We start from the raw sequence: 19,581 nt of genomic DNA, 5'->3' as shown, positions 1-19,581 counted from the left end.
TATGCGTCTCTATTCCAATTATGCTGTATTTCTGTTTTTGGGTGATCGTTGCATGCAGGTCTGTAATAGGGTCCTCTGCAGTCTAATAAAGAATACACAGACATTTCATGTGTTTCTAGTTGATCATGGTTAAAGCTTCTAGTTTTGTATGGGTTTTTTTTGACAGCAAAGAGTGCCAACAGCAAAGCAGATTCCAGCACAGAGGCTTGTAACTGGCAGAACAACATCTTCACATTAAAACGTGCAATTTGATTAAATCTGCTATGTTTCAGTCCAGAATCTGTGCTGCATGAAATGAATAAAGTGGATTAACTCTGTCACAGGATAATGCAGATTAAACTCATAAACACAATCACTAAGAGGTGCATATGATCTGCAGAGGCAGAGTTAAGGCTTTTATTTTTTATACCGAAGAACTGGATGAAAATATTTGGGTTTTGATTTCAGTGTGCACAGTTGGGAAGCTGGTGATGCAATCTGCAATGCTTGCAGATCACCCTGCAATTTTTGTTTTACACTTCAGGAAAAAGTTGTGGAACGTCATTTCGGACAGTAACGGCAGTCCAGCTTGAGTTCACAATACGTCCATGTCATTATTGCTCATTGTTTAGTAAAAATCCTTCCTGATCATGGAAATGATCCTGCTAATGAAAGCGCTAAGTTATTCAGATGGAAACGTCAGCATGTCTCCTAATCCCTGAAGTGATCTTCTCTCTGTGTGAGGGTCGGCAGTCACGCTTGCTCTGACGGCGGAGATGAAGTCGGCTTGATGAGAGCGGGGGTGGTGGCTGGAGAAAATCCATTCCCAGTGTGGGCATTTTGCTGAGGCAGGTACATTGACCTTTGAGTCATCTGATAGGTCAGCGGTTTGCAGTGGTTGCCAGGACATTGGTGGCGAGGCGCCAGGCTTGGTGGTGCTAATAGTAAAGCCCATCTGAGCAGCTCAAGCTATGATCAATGGAACCTCTTGGCAGCTCATTTATTGTACAGTATGGCACGGCCACGAACCATTCACAACAGATGCAGGTGACAGATGACGACAGGATGATGAGATGACGGAAGGCTCGTGAGAGGTAGAGGGTTTACCCATGTGCACTGCACAACACTACAGTACCACAGACCCTACACAAAATGCTTTTATAATATATTTAAGTTGTGGATCACCCTGTTTTTGCTCCTAAATTTTTTTTTCAGATTTTGACATGAACGACTTGAATGTAATGGAATTTATCTGCAGGACTGATATGCACAGGGCCATGAAAGATTGTTTGCACATTTTAATCTCAGACAAAATAACCAAAAGAATTGGAAAAATCAGGTTTCAAATTATGATTTTATGTGTGTCGGAAACAAAATCAAACTGTCCATATTTGAACAAGTACTACCTAAATCTAATAACTGACAGTTTGACAAAAGCTGCCATCAGGCAGTGACCCTTTCATGTTACTGTGGAGGAATTTTTGCCAACTCTTCTTAGCACAGTTGTTTCAGGGTAATACATTGGCGGGTTTCAGAGCATGAAACCCGCATGGCTGTATTTACGATATTCTTTTACCAAAAGGCCAATTTTTGTTTTGTTAGAAATAATTGGGTGCTCATCTGTCTAAAATGTTCCACTTTTGTATCTTCAGTCCACAGAACATTTTTCCACAAGTTTTGGGGATCATCAAGATTTTTATTTGGCAAATGTAATATGAACATTTGTGTTTTTTTGGTCAGCAGTAACATTGGCTCTGAAGCTCTCTTTTGGTTGCCATTTTTGCCTAATTGTTAAAACATGAACACTAATCTTAACTGAGGCAAGTAAGGCCTGCAGATATTTCATGGGTTCTTTTGTGACCCAAAGGGTGGGTCTTTGGTGTCCCTTGGAGTGAATTTGGTAGGCTGGCCACTCCTAGGAAAGTTCGCTACTGTTTCAAGTGAAATATAGCTTTCATAGCGGTTTGCTGGAGTTCCAAAGTGCTTTGTAACAATCACCACACTGATAGATGTGGATTATTTAATTTTTTATTTGTTCTTGGAATTACATTAGATGGGGGCCGAATGTTTTAGCCTACTTCATGTTGTCAGACAGATAATTTTTAGGGGGTTTCTTGTTTCATCAGGTCTTGCAGGAATCAGGCCTGGGTTCAGCTTGTGAAACTGAAACAAAATGATATGGTTAATCACAGTTAATTCATGATTTACCAGGGCGCATTTATATTTCCACATAGGGCCAGGTTGATTTGGATATTTTCTTTTCTCTTAATAAATTAAATCACCATTTGAAAACTGCCTTTGGAATTTACTCAAGCTATCTTTGTCTGACGATCTAAGCGGTTAAGTGTGAGAAAAAGTCAAAAACATGAGAAATTTGTAAGGGGGGAATTACTTTATCACAACATTGAGTCTAAGACTGCTGTAATGAAAGCACCCTGTGTGTTCTGCCAGGTGCCCACGGAGTAAGAGAGGAGCCCCGGTTTGTGACGGCACGCGCTGGAGAGAGCGTGATCCTGGGGTGTGACGTGTCCCCTCCCCTGGATGGCCAACAGCCCCCCTATGTGGTGGAGTGGTTTAAGTTTGGAGTGCCTATCCCCTTCTTCATCAACTTCCGCTTCTACCCTCCTCATGTGGATCCAGAGTACACTGGTAAGATGAGGACAAAGCAGCCAAATCCACATTTACAGTGAAAGTATACAGAAATGACCTGCAGAAGGGTGTTCATGTACAACAGCTGCTGAATTCATGGTGATCATGATTCGTCTTGGAATAAATAAGGATCAAGTTCTTTTTAGTTGGGAAGCACAGTAAATACAAATGACTGTTTATACAGCAGCAGATGCAAAGTTGTCAACAGAATTTCACACTACATGTTGATAAACAGTGGCCCAAAAATATTATACACAAAATAAAAAGTCTGCTATTTTTCCTTTGGAAAGTTAACATGATTATACAGTGCCCAGGAAAAGTATTCAGTTAATGTTTTTTTAATTATTGATATATTACAACCACAAACCTCAAGGTATTTTATTGGGACCTCTGTAATAAATCAGTAAAAAGTAGTGAATAATTGTAAACTGAAAGGAAAAAGATGCGTGGTTTTCATTTTTTTTTTTTACAATTAAATGGCATGCATTTGTATTTAGGGCTGCAACTAACGATTATTTTAATAATCGACTAATCTGTTGATTATTGTTACGATTAATCGATTAATCGTTTTTTAAAATTTACTGTTACTATCATTAACAAAGCATCGCCCACATCTGCAACATTAAATTAACATTAAATTAATTAATTAACAGTATTAAGCGTTTAGTTTCCTATTAGGTATGTGTTTTTTGTTTTTTTTTACCACGCTGGCTCTTCCTCTCCCCTTCAACTCCGACATGCTTCCGTCTCCGATGTTCATGTAGATAGGTCAGGCTTCCATGCCATGCCAGACCGTTTTTGCATATCTGGTAGGTCACTCGTCTTTTTACTGCATCTAGGGTGAAGTGCTCCCATACTTTCGATGTCTTTGTTCGTGTTTTTTCTTCTGTTTTTCGTTTGTCCCCCATTTCTTCCGTAATTTTTCGTACTCCACCATCTTAGTGCAAATGTGTTTATGCCGCGCACAGATCCATGCGCATGGAACCTCATGCAAAACAAGGGCAACTATTAGCTGATTTCTTCTTCTACTGCTCTAACGGTAGATCACAGCGTTCGGTGGCTCATTACTGCTACACATTGGCCACAAATGTAACAGACTGTGTTAAAAAATAGACCGTATACGGCAAAACGTGATTACAAAGCAACTAATCGATGACTAAATCAGTTGACAACTATTTTAATAATCTATTTTAATCGATTCAATCGATTAATTGTTTCAGCAGTATTTGTATTTAGCTTCCTTTTCTCTGATACCCCTAAGCAAAATCAAGGACAAACAGTTGCCTTTAGAAGTCATGCATTCCACATATCTAACCTTTTATTTATGAGTTGTGGGAAGAAAGTCATTGTAAAAGGAAAGGCAATGCTGAATACAAATGCATGCTTCTCATATTTGTATTTGTGAAATTTTGAAAGCCTTGTATTCTTTTCCTTCAGCTTTATAATTATGCACTACTTTGAGTTGATATTTCACATAAAATCCCAATAAACATTAAGGGTTGTGGTTCTAACGTGACAAAATGTATGAAAGTCTAATAGGTGTGAGTACGTCTACAAGGTACTGCAGTTCTGATTCTACCACATGATAAAAAGTTGCTTTGTTGTCACACATTTATAGAAAGTGAATTAGTGCTGAGAAAATTCCCAGCTTTTCAATGCACATTGATTATCAATATTTAAGGTTCCAATTCACATTTTTCATTGTGTCAATACTTGTATACCAGGTGCAGCTTCTTGACAACATAAATGCATCAGAGCTCACAAAGCCCAACCACAGCACCATCTTTTTCCCATCACTTATACATCTGTGTAATAAGTATTTTATTATTGTTATATACATTGTCTATAGAAATATTAATGCGGATATTTGAATGTCCATCGCACTGATATACTGATATTATGTAATCTGAAAACATGAAGTATCAGGGCCCAGGGATGACACTACTGAAGGTAAAGATACCTCCAGCCCAGGTTTCACAAATCAAACTGTTTTCAATAATCTGTAGTGCTGAAATACCCTGTTTAACTTTGATCCATCCATCCATCCATCCATCCATCCATCTGTCCATCCATTATTTTTTGTTTTCAAAGCTCACCCTCAATAGAAATATTTGCAGTGAAATTAATTTATTAATTTAAAAATGAATATTCACCTTCGACCTCTAACACAAAGTATTTTGTTGTCAGCCCTCAACATTTAATATCCAGTGTTTCTGTTATATGCTAAATAGGAAATAATTTTTTCTTTTGTTTTCTTTTTTTGAAACCTGTAATATAACTAATATTTCCTCGTTTCTAACTCTCAACTCACTGGCGTGATTGTATTTTTTTAAAGTTTTACAGCCACAACATTAGCATATGAAAAGTATCTGAAAAAGGCATTCAGACCATAAATCAACCCCTGAAATCATTGTAAAAGCCCTGTTTGCTGCTCTCTGGCATCTGTATATGATTTGCACCATTAGGTTGTGAATCGTCCATGTTTTCAGTTGTTTTGTCTGGAATATAAATTAAGATATACACACTAAGCAGCATGGGCTAATTACAATCTAAATTTAGTCCAAGGGATTCAGGCCTAAACGAGCCGTGCAACCGGACTCGATGCTTTGCTCACTGAGGCATCTCTGTTAAAGAACGAATAACTCTATCTTTAAAGCAGAAAGAAGCCAGGACCCAAATCTAAACATCTAATTCTTTTTTTTAAACATCTATTGAACATCTAATTCTGAACTACTCAAATAATTTTTCATTCTTGTTTTTTGCATGTTATCTCTCCTTTGCCTAAATTATAGTGCAAGTCTTAAAAATATTAAGCATTTCTACAGGGACAGTGCAGAGTTTATACTATGTATTTTTCTTTGTCCTGCTGTAGACATCAGTGAGAACAGAACAATGTCTGACTACTAATAATATACATTTCTTTTGTCATTGAACAGTACTTAAAGTCTATGGCACAGATGAACATGATGCAATGTTGCTTGGCTTTAAACTACATTTATGTCCGTGAACACAACATTGCGGCCTGCAGAGAGGCATCTGCTGCGTCTGAGTGAACAGTGGGGAAATAACTGGGTCTCAGCAGTTTATTACTGCATTGTATATACATGGCTTCCCACACACTCTGGTGATAATGCAGCACAGACCACACACAGACAATACGGTGGACTGAAAACTTGCACATGAGATGTTGAAACAAGAAGGATTTACTACACACTGTACAAAACAAAAACTACAAGAGTTCAATTTCAAAAAGCTGAGCTAAGGTTTTACTAAAGGTCTAAAGGTTGTAAACACAAATATAAAATGAGCAGTTGAGTCAAATAAATATCTGTGTGTACTTATTCCCGTCTCGTCTCGTTGTCTTCCGCTTATCCGGGACCGGGTCGCGGGGGCAGCAGACTCAGCAGAGACGCACAGACGTCCCTCTCTCCAGACACCTCCTCCAGCTCCTCCGGGGTGAGCCCAAGGCGTTCCCAGGCCAGCCGAGAGACATAGTCCCTCCAGCGTGTCCTGGGCCGTCCTCTGGGCCTCCTCCCGGTGGGACGTGCCTGGAACACTCGCGAGGAAGGCGTCCAGGAGGCATCCGGTATAGATGCCCGAGCCACCTCAACTGGCTCCTCTCGATGTGGAGGAGCAGCGGCTCTACTCCCAGCCCCTCCCGGATGGCCGAGCTCCTCACCCTATCTCTAAGGGAGTGCCCGGCCACCCTACGGAGGAAGCTCATTTCAGCCGCTTGTATGCGGGATCTCGTTCTTTCGGCCATGACCCAATTTACCAGTAGACCGACTGGTAAATTGAGAGCTTTGCTTTTCGGCTCAGCTCTCTCTTCACCACAACGGACCGGCACAGTGTCGATCTCCCGCTCCATTCTTCCCTCACTCGTTAACAAGACCCCGAGATACTTAAACTCCTCCACTTGAGGCAGGAACTCCCCTCCAACCTGAAGAGGACAGGCCACCCTTTTCCGGTCGAGTACCATGGCCTCGGACTTGGAGGAGCTGATCCTCATCCCAGCCGCTTCACACTCGGCTGCGAACCGCCACAGCGCATGCTGTAGGTCTTGGCTAGAGGGGGCCAGCAGGACCACGTCATCCGCAAGAAGAAGAGACGAAATCCACTGGTCCCCAAACCAGACCCCCTCCGGTCCTTGGCTGCATCTAGAAATCCTGTCCATAAAAGTTATGAACAGGACCGGTGACAAAGGACAGCCCTGCCGGAGTCCAACATGCACCGGGAACAGGTCCGACTTAGTGCCGGCAATGTGGACCAAACTCCTGCTCCGCTCGTACAGGGACCGGATGGCCCCTAATAAAGGGCCCCCGATTCCATACTCCTGGAGCACCCCCCACAGGGCATCACGAGGGACACAGTCGAATGCCTTCTCCAGGTCCATAAAACACATGCGAACCGGTTGGGCAAACTCCCATGAACCCTCGAGCACCCTGTAGAGGGTATAGAGCTGGTCCAGTGTTCCACGGCCGGGTCAAAAACCACACTGCTCCTCCTGAAGCCGAGGTTCGACTATCGGCCGGACTTTCCTCTCCAATACCCTGGCGTAGGCCTTACCAGGGAGGCTGAGGAGTGTGATCCAACTGTAGTTTGAACACACCCTCCGGTCACCCTTCTTAGGGCGTTTAGTAAGTATTCATTATAATTTTTTTAGATTTGCAGTGTTTTCATGAAGTTTTTTCTTCTTTTTTCTTTTCCTCCCCTGGTGTTTCCTCACTTAATTACACAATTACATTTCCTCAGTTCTTCACCTGTTTAAATTTCTCTGTTTTCAATTTTGTGTGTGTTTATTTACTTAGTCTAAAGTGCTATTACAACCGTCCCTCTGTTTTCAGCTTCTGTAAAACAGAGTTACTGTTATCTGTGTGAAAAGTGCTCTAGAAATAAAGTTTGATTTGATTTAAAGTTAAACTTGCAAAGTGTCCAACTTAGGGTTTCAGGAGCTTTTGTATTTGATTTCAAACACACTGTCAAAACTCACCTGGGATTTCTTATTATTTATATGTGTTTGTGAATCAGAATTGAAATACATAATAATATAATTATGACTATAATAACAATCAATATTATAAGGGTGAGATTATTCTTTACATGTTTACCATTCTGTTCTAAATTTTTGCTTGACTACTGTAATACAGTAAAACTGTGGTATTTTCCCTCAAGTTATGCTCTAACACCTGCTGCTGATAAATAAGTCCATCTTTTAAATGTCAAAACTTTGTCCTTTTTAACTTAATAGGAACCGCCACCTTAACGTGGTGGAGAGGTTTGAGTGCTTAAATGATCCTAGAGGCTATGTTGTCTGGGGCCTAAATGCCCCTGGTAGGGTCTCCCATGGCAAACAGGCTCTAGGTGATGGGTCAGACAAAGAGTGGTTCAAGAATCCCTCATGAGGACCAAAATATCGAGGCAGGTGACGTCGCCCGGTACGGCGGAGCCGGGGTCCCACCCTGGAGCCAGGCCTGGGGTCGGGACTCGTCGGAGAGCGCCTGGTGGCCGGGTTGCTCCTTGCGGGACCCGGCCGGGCCAAGCCCGAACGAGAGACGCGAGGCCATCCCCCAGTGGGCCCACCACCTGTAGGGGGAACCGTGAGGGGCCGGTGCAAAGAGGATTGGGTGGCGGACGAAGGTGGAGACCTCAGCGGCCCGATCCCCGGATGCTTAGGCTGGCTCTAGGGACGTGGAATGTCGCCTCGCTGGGGGGGAAGGAGCCTGAGCTTGTGCGGGAGGTTGAGAGATATCGACTAGAAATAGTCGGGCTCGCCTCCACGCACAGCGTGGGCTCTGGAACCCATCTCCTTGAGAGAGGTTGGACTCTCTTCTACTCTGAAGTGGCCCACGGGGAGAGGCGGCAGGATGGTGTGGGTTTGCTTGTTGCCCCCCAGCTCAGCCGTCTCGTGTTGGGGTTTACCCCAGTGGATGAGAGGGTCGTATCCCTGCGCCTTCGGGATGGGGAGAGGTCTCTGACTATAATTTCAGCCTACAGGCCGAGTGGTAGTGCAGAGTACCCGGCAATTCTTGGCGTCCCTGTCGGGGGTGCTGGATAGTGCCCCTCCCCGGGACTCCATTATTCTGCTGGGGGACTTCAACGCCCACGTAGGGAACGACAGTGACACCTGAATCCGAGTGGTGTTTTGTTATTGGACTTCTGTGCTAGTCACGGATTGTCCATAACGAACACCATGTTCAAACATAAGGGTGTCCATCAATGCACTTGGCACCAGGACACCCTTCGGCCGCATGTTTTGGACACTCGGGTAAAGAGAGGGGCTGAGCTGTCCACTGATCACCACCTGGTGGTGAGTTGGATCCGCTGGAGGAGGAGAAAGCCGGAAAGACTTGGCAGGCCCAAGCGCATAGTGAGGGTCTGCTGGGAACGCCTGGCGGAGCCCTCGGCCAGGGATGTATTCAACTCCCACCTCCGGGAGAGCTTCGACCAGATCCCGGGGGATGTTGGAGACATAGAGTCTGAGTGAACCATGTTCTCCGCATCTATTGTCGATCCTGCTGCCCGTAGCTGCGGCCGTAAGGTCTGCGGTGCCTGTCGCGGCGGCAATCCCAGAACCCGGTGGTGGACACCGGCAGTAAGGGATGCTGTCAAGCTGAAGAAGGAGTCCTATTGGCTGTGGTTGGCTTGTGGGACTCCTGTACCGTGAGGCCAAGCATGCTGCGGCCCGGGCTGTGGCAGAGGCAAAAACTCGGGCCTGGGAGGAGTTCGGTGAGGCCATGGAGAAGGACTACCGGTTGGCCTCGAAGCGATTCTGGCAAACCGTCCGGCGCCTCAGGAGGGGGAAGCAGTGCTTCGCCAACACTGTTTATAGTGGGGGTGGGAGACTGCTGACCTCGACATTATCGGGCGGTGGAAGGAGTACTTTGAGGATCTCCTCAATCCCGCCATCCCGCATTCCGTGGTGGAAACAGAGGCTGGGGACTCGGGGTTGGACTCTTTCATCACCCAGGCTGAAGTCACCGAGGTGGTTAAAAAGCTCTGCGGTGGCAAGGCTTCGGGGGTGGATGAGATCCGCCGTGAGTACCTCAAGTCTCTGGATGTTGTAGGGCTGTCATGGTTGACACACCTCTTCAACATTGCATGGTGGTCGGGGACAGTGCCTCTGGACTGGCAGATTGGGGTGGTGGTCCCCCTTCATAAGAAGTGTTCCAACTACAGGGGGATCACACTCCTCAGCCTCCCTGGTAAGGCCTACGCCAGGGTATTGGAGATGAGAGTCCGGCCGATAGTCAAACCTCGGCTTCAGGAGGAGCAGTGTGGTTTCTCCCTTAGAGATAGGGTGAGGAGCTCGGCCATCCGGGAGCGGCTCAGAGTAGAGCTGCTGCTCCTCCACATCGAGAGGAGCCAGTTGAGGTGGCTCGGGCATCTATACCGGATGCCTCCTGGACGCCTTCCTCGGGAGGTGTTCCAGGCACGTCCCACCGGGAGGAGGCCCAGGGGACAGCCCAGGACACGCTGGAGGGACTATGTCTCTCGGCTGGCCTGGGAACGCCTTGGGCTCCCCCTGGAGGAGCTGGAGGAGGTGTCTGGAGAGAGGGACATCTGGGCGTCTCTGCTGAGTCTGCTGCCCCCGCGACCCGGTCCTGGATAAGCGGAAGACGACGAACGAACGAACTTACTAAACGCTGACAGAACCAGAAAGCTAGCACATATCTCAATGATTTTTGGCTACCTCTGCATTTTACAACTGACTGTAAGGCATTCTTATTGGTATTAAAACTCGTAATGGTCTAAGCCCACCCAATTTAACAGATGTGTTTTTACAGACGCTGCAACTATTTAGTTTGGGTACGCATGAGTCGAAGTTAATAACTACGTATTTTCTATTTTTGATTTATTATTTTATTTCTATCATTGGTCTTAAAATGGCAAATGGACTGAATGTATGTATTTTTTTCAGTTATAGTGACCACTCAAAGTGCTTTAAACTAGAAGAACTTGTCAGAATCCATGGTGTGTCTGTGTCTGTCTCTGGTTGTTCTCTGCATGTGGGTCAGGTCGGCGGTTAACATTATGACAGAACGCTCAGGCCAGCCGGACCCCGCGGAGAACCCCCAGAGGACATTAGCCGAGCACAGCCAGCAGATCAGTTCACATGATTCTACCCTCCGGGAGATTCTGGATCAGCAGTGGCAGACTAGTCAGCAGGCAGAGCAGATGGCTTCGCTCCTCCAGCAGGCTTGTAACCAGACCTCCTCAGCACCAGAGCCCTCCACTCTGGTAGGGGGCGCAGCCGCTTACCCTCCGCCTCAGCAACACCAGCACTTCCGCGAGGTAACCTCCCCCAATCCCGAAAGATATTTGGGGGAGGTGGGAGGTTGTCGCGGTTTTCTGCTTCAGTGCTCTTTAGTTTTTAATAGGTTGCCCCATTCTTTTCCTCATTATGAGGGAAAGATCTCTTATATTCTGGGCTTATTAACTGGGAGGGCACTCCAGTGGGCAGAGGCGAGGTTTTCTTCCACAAACAGTTTCCAGATATCATATGCAGACTTTGAGTCAGAGTTTAGAAGAACATTTGAGTTAGGTTTTGATCAGACCAGTCTTGCTCACAGGTTCTGGACATTAAAACAGCGTAATCGCTCAGTGGCTGAGTTTTCTATAGATTTCCGCACTTTAGCTGCAGCTTCTGGCTGGAACACCAGCGCATTAAAGGCAGCATTTTTTCAGTCTTTGGATGAGGCATTAAAAGACGAGTTAGCCCTAGTGGAGGAGCCTAAAGAATTAGATGATTATATTGACCTAGCAGTCCGCCTTGATTCCCGTCTCAGAGAGAGAAGGCGAGCCCGTTTTGAAAGAGCTGCCGGTAGACCCCCGCTAACTCTGTGTCACCTGGTCGGCAGCCTCAGCTGAGTGCTCCCGCCGAGCCCGAGCCCATGCAGGTGGGAAGGGCTAGACTCTCGCCCGGTGAGCAGAGGCGGCGGCGGGAGGCTGACCAGTGCTTTTACTGTATAGCCTCACATTTCATTTCTTCTTGCCCCATTCGGCCAAAATGGGGGTCCGTCGGTCTTAAAGGGGCAGCCGGCGGACCAGCCTGTTAGCCTAGAAGCCCCTAGATTTACTCTGCCTGCGGTGTTGTTTAGAAACATTAGTTCCAGGTCACTTCCTGCATTAGTTGACTCAGGTTGTCAATTAAACTTAATAGATCAGAAACTTGTAGAAGAAGAGCCTCTCTCTCATCCACGCCAGGTTCTAGCTTTAGATGGGCTGTCATTACATCAGATAACTCATCGCACTCTGCCTCTGGAGTTAGTGGTCTCAGGTAATCATAGGGAGAGAATTTCTTTTTCAGTCTTCCCTATAGCTCAAAGCTTGTTAGTTAACCTCCATATAACCTCCATATTAATTGGGCTGAATGCCGGGTGGAGGCCTGGTCTGAGAGCTGCCTGCAGTCGTGTTTACAATCTGCCGTCTGTCCCAGTTCTGCTCCCGTTATTTGTAACGAGGAGGAGACTCCGGACTTGGCCGGAGTCCCTCCCGAGTATCATGACCTCAGACCAGTGTTCAATAAATCACAAGCCCCTCCACCGGCCCTATATCAATAGATCTTATTCCTGGCGCTCCCCTGCCTTCTAGCGTCTATATAAGATCTCTGGTCCTGAAAGACGTGTTATGGAAAACTATATAGCGGAGTCCCTACCGACTGGTATAATCTGCCCATCATCCTCATCCCTGGCTGCGGGTTTTTTCTTTGTTGGTAAGAAGGATGGCACTTTACGCCCCTGTATAGATTACAGGGGTCTTAACGCTATCACTGTTAAGAACAAGTACCCTTTGCTGCTCCTAGCCTCCGCTTTCGAGCCCGTTCATGGGGCCACTGTGTTTTCTAAGCTGGACCTCAGAAACGCATACCACCTCGTCAGGATCCACCAGGGGGACGAGTGGACGACGGCGTTTTAGACCCCCCTCGGCCACTTTGAGTATCTAGTCATGCCTTTGGATTGTGCAATGCACCAGCGGTGTTTCAGGCCCTAAGAGACTTCCTGAATGTTTTTGTTTTTGTATATTTGGACGATATTTTAATCTATTCTAGAGACCTCGAGGAGCACCGCCGCCATGTCCGGCTAGTCCTTCAGCGCCTCCTGGAGAACAGACTATTCGTCAAGGTGGAAAAGTGTACCTTCCACCAGTCCACCGTCAGCTTCCTGGGATTCATTTTGGAGGGTGGACAGGTTCGCGCTGATCCCGAGAAGGTGAGAGCAGTGTTAGAGTGGCCAGTTCCGGATTCACGCAAGAAGCTTCAACAGTTCTTGGGATTTGCAAACTTCTACCGGAGGTTCATCCGGAACTACAGCCAGGTAGCAGCACCATTACAGCGCTGACTTCCATCAAGGCGCCATTCAGCTGGAACGCTGATGCCAAGGCCGCTTTCACCCGCCTGAAGGAGAGGTTCTCTCAGGCCCCGGTTCTGATCCACCCTGATCCCTCAAAGCAGTTTACCCTGGAGGTGGATGCCTCGGACACCGGGGTGGGAGCGGTCCTCTCCCAGCTTTCTGGCAGGATGGACGACTTCATCCGTGCGCCTTTTTCTCCCGTCGCCTGACGTCTGCTGAACGGAATTACGAGGTGGGAGAACGCGAACTACTGGCCATCAAGCTGGCCTTGGTGCCATTGCCTGGAGGTGCTGGAGAAGGGACAGGTGCAGCTCATCAGGCTTATCAACTGGGCAGTATATGAAGAGGCCGCGCCTGCACTTCGTTGCCTGAGCCTTTTTCCCTTGCGGTACAGCTACTGGCCTCCCCTGAAATCTACTCTCGTAGTTTGAAAGTTATTTCTGAAATTTTCTGTAAACTTGCACTGATTTTGCCTGTCCTGACACTTCCAGGTGCCTTATCTCTGGATCCGGCGGAGTTGATCAGAGATTTAAAGAATTGTTCTGAACCGAGTCCCGAATTGAACCTTCAGGCTGACTCTTCTGTGAGCCACCAGCGAAGTGAATCCTGTCCGCCCTCCCAGCACCTTCTTTCGGCCCCATCTCAACGAACATGGCGGTCAAGGCGAGCCACTCTCTCTTACACCACTGGATCTATGACCATTCCCCCCGGCGGGTTTCCCTGCGCTTACCTGTAAGCTGCACAATCAGTTCTGGTGCGTTTTCTGAGGTCCAGTTTGTAACTCTGCTCTTCTCCCGCAGCCAGACGGTTCCAGTCTTGTTTCCCGTTCCCAGGATCTTGTGTTTAAATAAACATTCACCAATCTCATCTGTCTCTGGTTGTTCTCTGCATGTGGGTCAGGTCGGCGGTTAACATTATGACAGAACTAGCAGAAAATCTCAGTTTTGCAAAATGTCAGTTTCTTAATAAGTGTAGGGTTAAGGGCCATCAACTCATCTCTGAAAGAGGCGATTCGCTCAGTTTTGCATTTAAAAACCTTTATACATAATGGAGAATTATCTCAAAGTGTCAAACTGGGAGCATGCTTATTTCTGTTAAGAAGCTTGATATGTAAGCATGGGGACCTTTAAGGAGCTCCGCTAGGCTCAGTAGGCATACATAAAACTACACTGTTTGGCTTCATTTTTTAGTTGCAAATGTTGTCACGTAGCTATAACCACTCAGTATTAATTTTGTTTTTGTTTTGTGTAGTATACCAGCTCCTTGATGAAATATGCAGTCTTTTATTGACTATAAATACTTTATGTTTATGAGTTAAATGTTAACCTCTGCTGCTGGTGGGAAACTAAGAGATTCAGGTTTATGGCCAAACTGCTGAGTGTTATAAAATAATGATAATAATAAAGGAGGTTATGGCATTGAAATAGATTATAAAAAGTATTATATAAAATATATGCTTAAAAATGTCATGATAATTAAAAATAACTGCAGATTGTTTTTACACAGTTACAATTTGTTCTGAAGTAGGCTTTTATTTGAGTAGATGTCAGTTTAAACTCCAAGTGATCTACCAGATACCAGCTAACAGGGCTCAGAGCTGTTCTGGGATTGTTTTCAACAACATTTAGAACTGTGTTTGTGGGAATATCTGACCATTATTCCAGAAGTGCATTTATGAGGTCAGATACTGATGTTGGGCGATAACGCCTGGCTCACATTTCCGCTTTAATTCATCTCAACAGTGTTCTGTCAGGTTGAGGGTCAAAGCTCTGTGGAGGTCCAGGTCCTGCAAACCAAAATTATTCATCCATGTCTTTATGGACGTTGCTTTGCAATTGACTGGGGGCATTTCCAGTCATGTTGGAACTGAATGGGCAATCCACAATGTGATCCCACAAACTTCGGTGCCTGAAATTGTCTGAATTGTGTTGTTATGTGAAGCAATTTAAAGTCAATGTCACTGGAACCAGGGGCGGGGGGATGGGGGTTTGGGGGGATCAGCCCTGCACCATAATTCCCTTCACACCAAATGTTTCTATCACAGTGTGGTCATGTAAGTGTTCACAGCACTACATCAGACGTTTTTTTATTGTACTTGATGGTGTAAGACTTGGATGCAGCTCCTTGGCTATGAAAACCCATTCCACGAAGCTCTCCATGCACTGTCCTAGAGGTAATCTGAAGACCTCATTAAGTTCAGAGGTTTGTTGCGACTGACACTGCAGAAATTTGGAGACCTTGCTGAGTTGCTGTCGTTCCCAATCCCTGCTACTGTTGTAATACCACTAATGGTTGACTGTGAAATAATTCGCAGTGACAAAACTTCATGACTGAACTTATTGCATAAGTGACATCCTATCACAGTACCAGGCTGGGGTTCACTGAATTGATGAAGGTGTACCACAAATATTTGTAGAAGCAGTCTGCATGTCTGAGGTGCTTAAATTTACACAGCTATCACCATGGAAGTGATTGGAACACCTAGATTAAATTATTTTAAGTTACAAAAGTTTACAACTTGAAATCTGAAAGTTATAGATTTTGAAAATGTAAAGAACCCTGTGCAATGGTTCTTACATCAGTATTGTGATCTGCATTTACATTTCCAAACTAAAATCCTTCTGACCGCTGTCTATATAGGACACGGACTAACGAGATGTACTGCTCACAGTTCTCAAACCAAATAATCTGAACCATCCCTTTAATCTGAGAATATCTATTGAAGCAAGTTTAAAATTATGGGAACATAATTGGTATTTATCTTAGCATCACACAACAGAACACAAATAATATTCCTCTTCTGGCTTACCACCTTAGCTTCTCTGAAAGGCAAGATTTCAGAAGGAGATCAGAATAGTCCCTTTTCCCATATTTTTAATAGTTACAAAGCTTTCCTGGACCACATAATTAACATAAATGAATGAAAACAGGCTTGTGAAAAAGCTGAGGGATTTACTTCTCTTGTGTCTCCAACATAAGGATATGTCAGGTTTTCTGTGTTTTATTCAAATGAATAGTGTGAAAAGTAGGTGAATAATAATTAAGTCACTGGAACGGTTTTTGAAGCAGGTCTTCACAGCAGTGAACACGTATTATCTTGGGAACCCTCTTTTTCATTTTACATTGGTCTCTTCAGACTCACTGAATCTGCTGGAGTGTTTCATTGTTTACTTTAACCTTCTTACAACAGGGTTTCAATGAGCAGCACTTTTCAACACTCCACTGTGCTCACTTGGATCCTGTTACTGGGCGTCCGCCATGTGGCTCCAAGTCCACTGTTGAGGAATTATCAGCGAACAGATGCAACATGAATATGGCCAGTCTCATTACATAGATTAAAGTGTATTCTGGGGATTGCATTTTCATAGTGACGCCGGACTTTGCTTTATGAGATGCTCGTTTGGGTTGCTTAATGGCTTCATGTGGTCTCAGAGCTCATTTGGGCTATTCCCATGAATTGTTATCAGTCACTGTAAGTAAAGTTGATGAATAGAGTACATGTGTGATTATTCCATCACACACCTGCTACCCAAACAGATACAAATCTCTATGAATGCCATACTTACAAATCCAGATATTTTTCACAGTGCAGTTAGAAAGAAATGTTATCAGTGCAATAGCTGTGTTTCTTTTAATAATGCAAAATTAGAAATAGGATTTTAATCTTGCTGTTAACTTGTTCCCAGTTTTCCCTGCAGCTTCATGGAAACTATTCCATTTAAAAACGTCTATTTTTGTTTTCTCACTCACACTTTCTCATAGCAAAGATGCAATCAATAATTCAGATGTGCATCTTGTGAGGATTTAATGTCAGATTCTGCGGTTCTTGGACAGTGGTAAAATGTGTGAAATGTTAGTTTTGCTACCAGGTTTAGGAAAATACTCAGTTTCTCAAACTTGGAGGCTTGGTGATTTCACACACTAAATTTGTGAACTTATATACAGAGCAGTAAAAATGTGATCACTCCCTTACATGTTTGTATTGTTTTTGCTTTGTAACAAGTTTCAGATATTCAAACAAAGTTTTAAATCAGACAAAGATAAAGTTTGTGTGGTTTCCTTTTTTTACTAAAGGGAAAATGCAATACTTTGGCCCTATGTGAAAAGGAATTTACCCCTAAACCCAATAACGGGTTGTTAATAAATGTTACCACCAGACATCTGTGATAACTGGCAATGAGCCTTTTACATTGCTGTGGAGGAATTTTGGCCCACTCTTCTTTGGAGAACAGTTTAAATTATATCATATCGGAGCCTGTTCTTGTCACAGCATCTTAATCATGAAACCCTAATTCAGATTTTTTATGTATTTTGAGGTGAACATGTTGTTTTGCTTTAGATCATTGTCCTGCTGCATACCCCCAAATGTCCTTGAGATGAAGATCCCAAACTGTTGGCTGAAGAGAGCAGATGGTTCCATGAGTTAAAGCAGGTCATCCAGGTACTGATGCAGCATAGCAGTCTCTAAGACTATCACACTACCACCACGATATTTAACTATGAGTGTGATAGGTACTTTTCCTGAAATGCTGTGTTTGCTTTATGTCATAAAGTTGGGAAACACATCCTTCCAAAAAGTTCCACTTGGGTCTTGTCTGTCCCTAGAAAATGTCCCGAAGCGCTTTGAGGATAATCAAGATGTTTTTTTTGTTTTTTCTTTCGAAAATATGATCCTGAGTTTTTTTTTGTTTTTGGTCAGCAGAGGTTTGTACTTCGGAACACTATTGCAGAAATACTATTATTATTCTGTAAACAAGGTTTACAAGGTCCCAAGGTCCACAAGGTTTGGCACTGTGTTTATAGTTAGATGAGAAAATCCAGAATTACAGCCTTTGCTCTAATTCAGCCCAAAGGTGTTCAAGAAGTTGAGGTCAGGACTCTTTATAGGACTTTTTACACCTGCAGCAAAAGAAGTGATTGGAACATCGGAATTCAATGACTAGGTTTGACCTAATACTTTTGGCAATTTAATGTATCAAAAGCATACATAAAGTGTTGGAAATGTAGGAATGATATCAAGTGAGGATCTGATACAGGACCCGAGAGATGCGGCATCCTTTAGTTGATGCCTTTTCTATGTGCCAGTTTTTATTTACCCTTATTAGGGAGAGCTATATTTAGACTGGAATACATGCTAAATTAAAGCTGTAGTCCAACACTGTTTAAAATTATACAACTTTATTTCAACGTTTTATTTACAGTTTCTTACAAATGGTTTCATAACCCTTGAACTTTTCCCTATTTTTCCATGTCACAATCACAAAAGTCATGGTTGAGCATAATTGTGAAGCACAAGCACAGAACAAAAGCAAAACAAAAGATTTTAGTGAATGCATTAGCAAGACACTGTTTGCTGTGATTATATATCCTTATATTTGTCAGTTGTGAAGCTCTCCTGTTTGGTGAAATCCGTGATGTGATCTGAACAAGATGCTGTCTCCTTTGCTTTTACATGAGAAATAACCTTGTATGGTGTGAGTGCTCAGTGCCCATGAGGCCAGTCTTGACTTGGACACATTCCTGTGAACTCTTTTAACAGTGGCACCCTTTCACTTCTTGACAAATTGGGAGCTCAAGTTGATCCCTATGCTTCACTCCATCACTTCACACACAGCACATCAGAGCTTGTAAAAAATAAAAAAATAAACCAGACTTCGTAAGACAAGCTGCAAGTTTGTAGCCCTCATTTTTCTCACTTCCTGTTTGCTGGATTGATTTTCTGCTGACAAAAAAATTTATCTTATTATTTTTTCCTTCCTGAGTATGAAAGCAGTTCTTGGCTTTAGTATCTTACTAATGCAGTTTCGTTGCTGCAAAAGCAATTTCAGCACTCCCTCAATGTCAATTTATTTGCCTGACACTCACTTTGAAGTGACAGGAAGCTATACTTACAGTACATCTTCATCAAAGTTTGGAAAAATGCCCCATTTGTGAACACTTGTCAGACAGAGCAGAAGCGCCTGTTTTAGTCTGCCAGGCTGTCAGAGGCTGCCGTATGAGCAGCAGGGCTGGAGGCTTGAAGACAGGCAGCTCAGAAGCTGAAGGTTTCAGCCATGCCTGGTTTCCTTTACATCTCTCATCCCTCGTGATTTCCTCCTTTTGGAACTCCAATTTATCCTCAGCCTTGAAATAGGAAGAGTTGAGGATGGGAAAGTTGTATAAGGTATATGATTTCTGTGAAGTCGAAGACTGACATTTTTCTTTTAGGATGACATCAAATGATTTATGCTAATTCAGATGAAGGTGCATCTCCCAGACAGCTTCATGTTTAAGTCCTGATTCTGTAGCCACATAGCTATTAAGTTATCTTTAAATAGTTAAAGGAATAGTTAACTGATGTGGGGAATATGTTTTTATTTTTATTTTTGACAGCCAGTTGGGATGACTGTATTATATTTAGAGTGTAATTTATGATTTATTGACGTACACCTGCCAGCAGGAGCTTGATGTAATACAACCTGCAGATTGAACCATGATAGCTTTGCATTGAAACACAGACATTGCTCATAGGTGAACTTGCAGACTGTTATTTTCTATTCCACTAGACAGCGCTTCTATTTTAGCAAGCTGTAAATTAGGCCAAACCTCAGCTACAAAGTCTGTA

General features: G+C 44.0%; 1 protein-coding gene across 5 annotated transcripts in view; it reads left to right on the top strand.

The window, feature by feature from the left end:
* Nucleotides 1–19,581, top strand: part of igsf9ba (immunoglobulin superfamily, member 9Ba) — a 115,221-nt gene that overhangs the window by 28,550 nt on the left and 67,090 nt on the right. For all 5 annotated transcript variants that reach the window (XM_047391518.1, XM_047391519.1, XM_047391521.1 and 2 more), the window contains exon 2: nucleotides 2,431–2,628. In XM_047391518.1, the coding sequence (XP_047247474.1) occupies nucleotides 2,431–2,628 (198 nt within the window). The remainder of the gene's footprint in view (nucleotides 1–2,430; nucleotides 2,629–19,581) is intronic.

This window comes from Girardinichthys multiradiatus, chromosome 18 (genome assembly GCF_021462225.1).
Source record: "Girardinichthys multiradiatus isolate DD_20200921_A chromosome 18, DD_fGirMul_XY1, whole genome shotgun sequence".
Classification (NCBI taxonomy): Eukaryota; Metazoa; Chordata; class Actinopteri; order Cyprinodontiformes; family Goodeidae; genus Girardinichthys; species Girardinichthys multiradiatus.
This window is presented reverse-complemented; position numbering and strand designations above follow the sequence as displayed.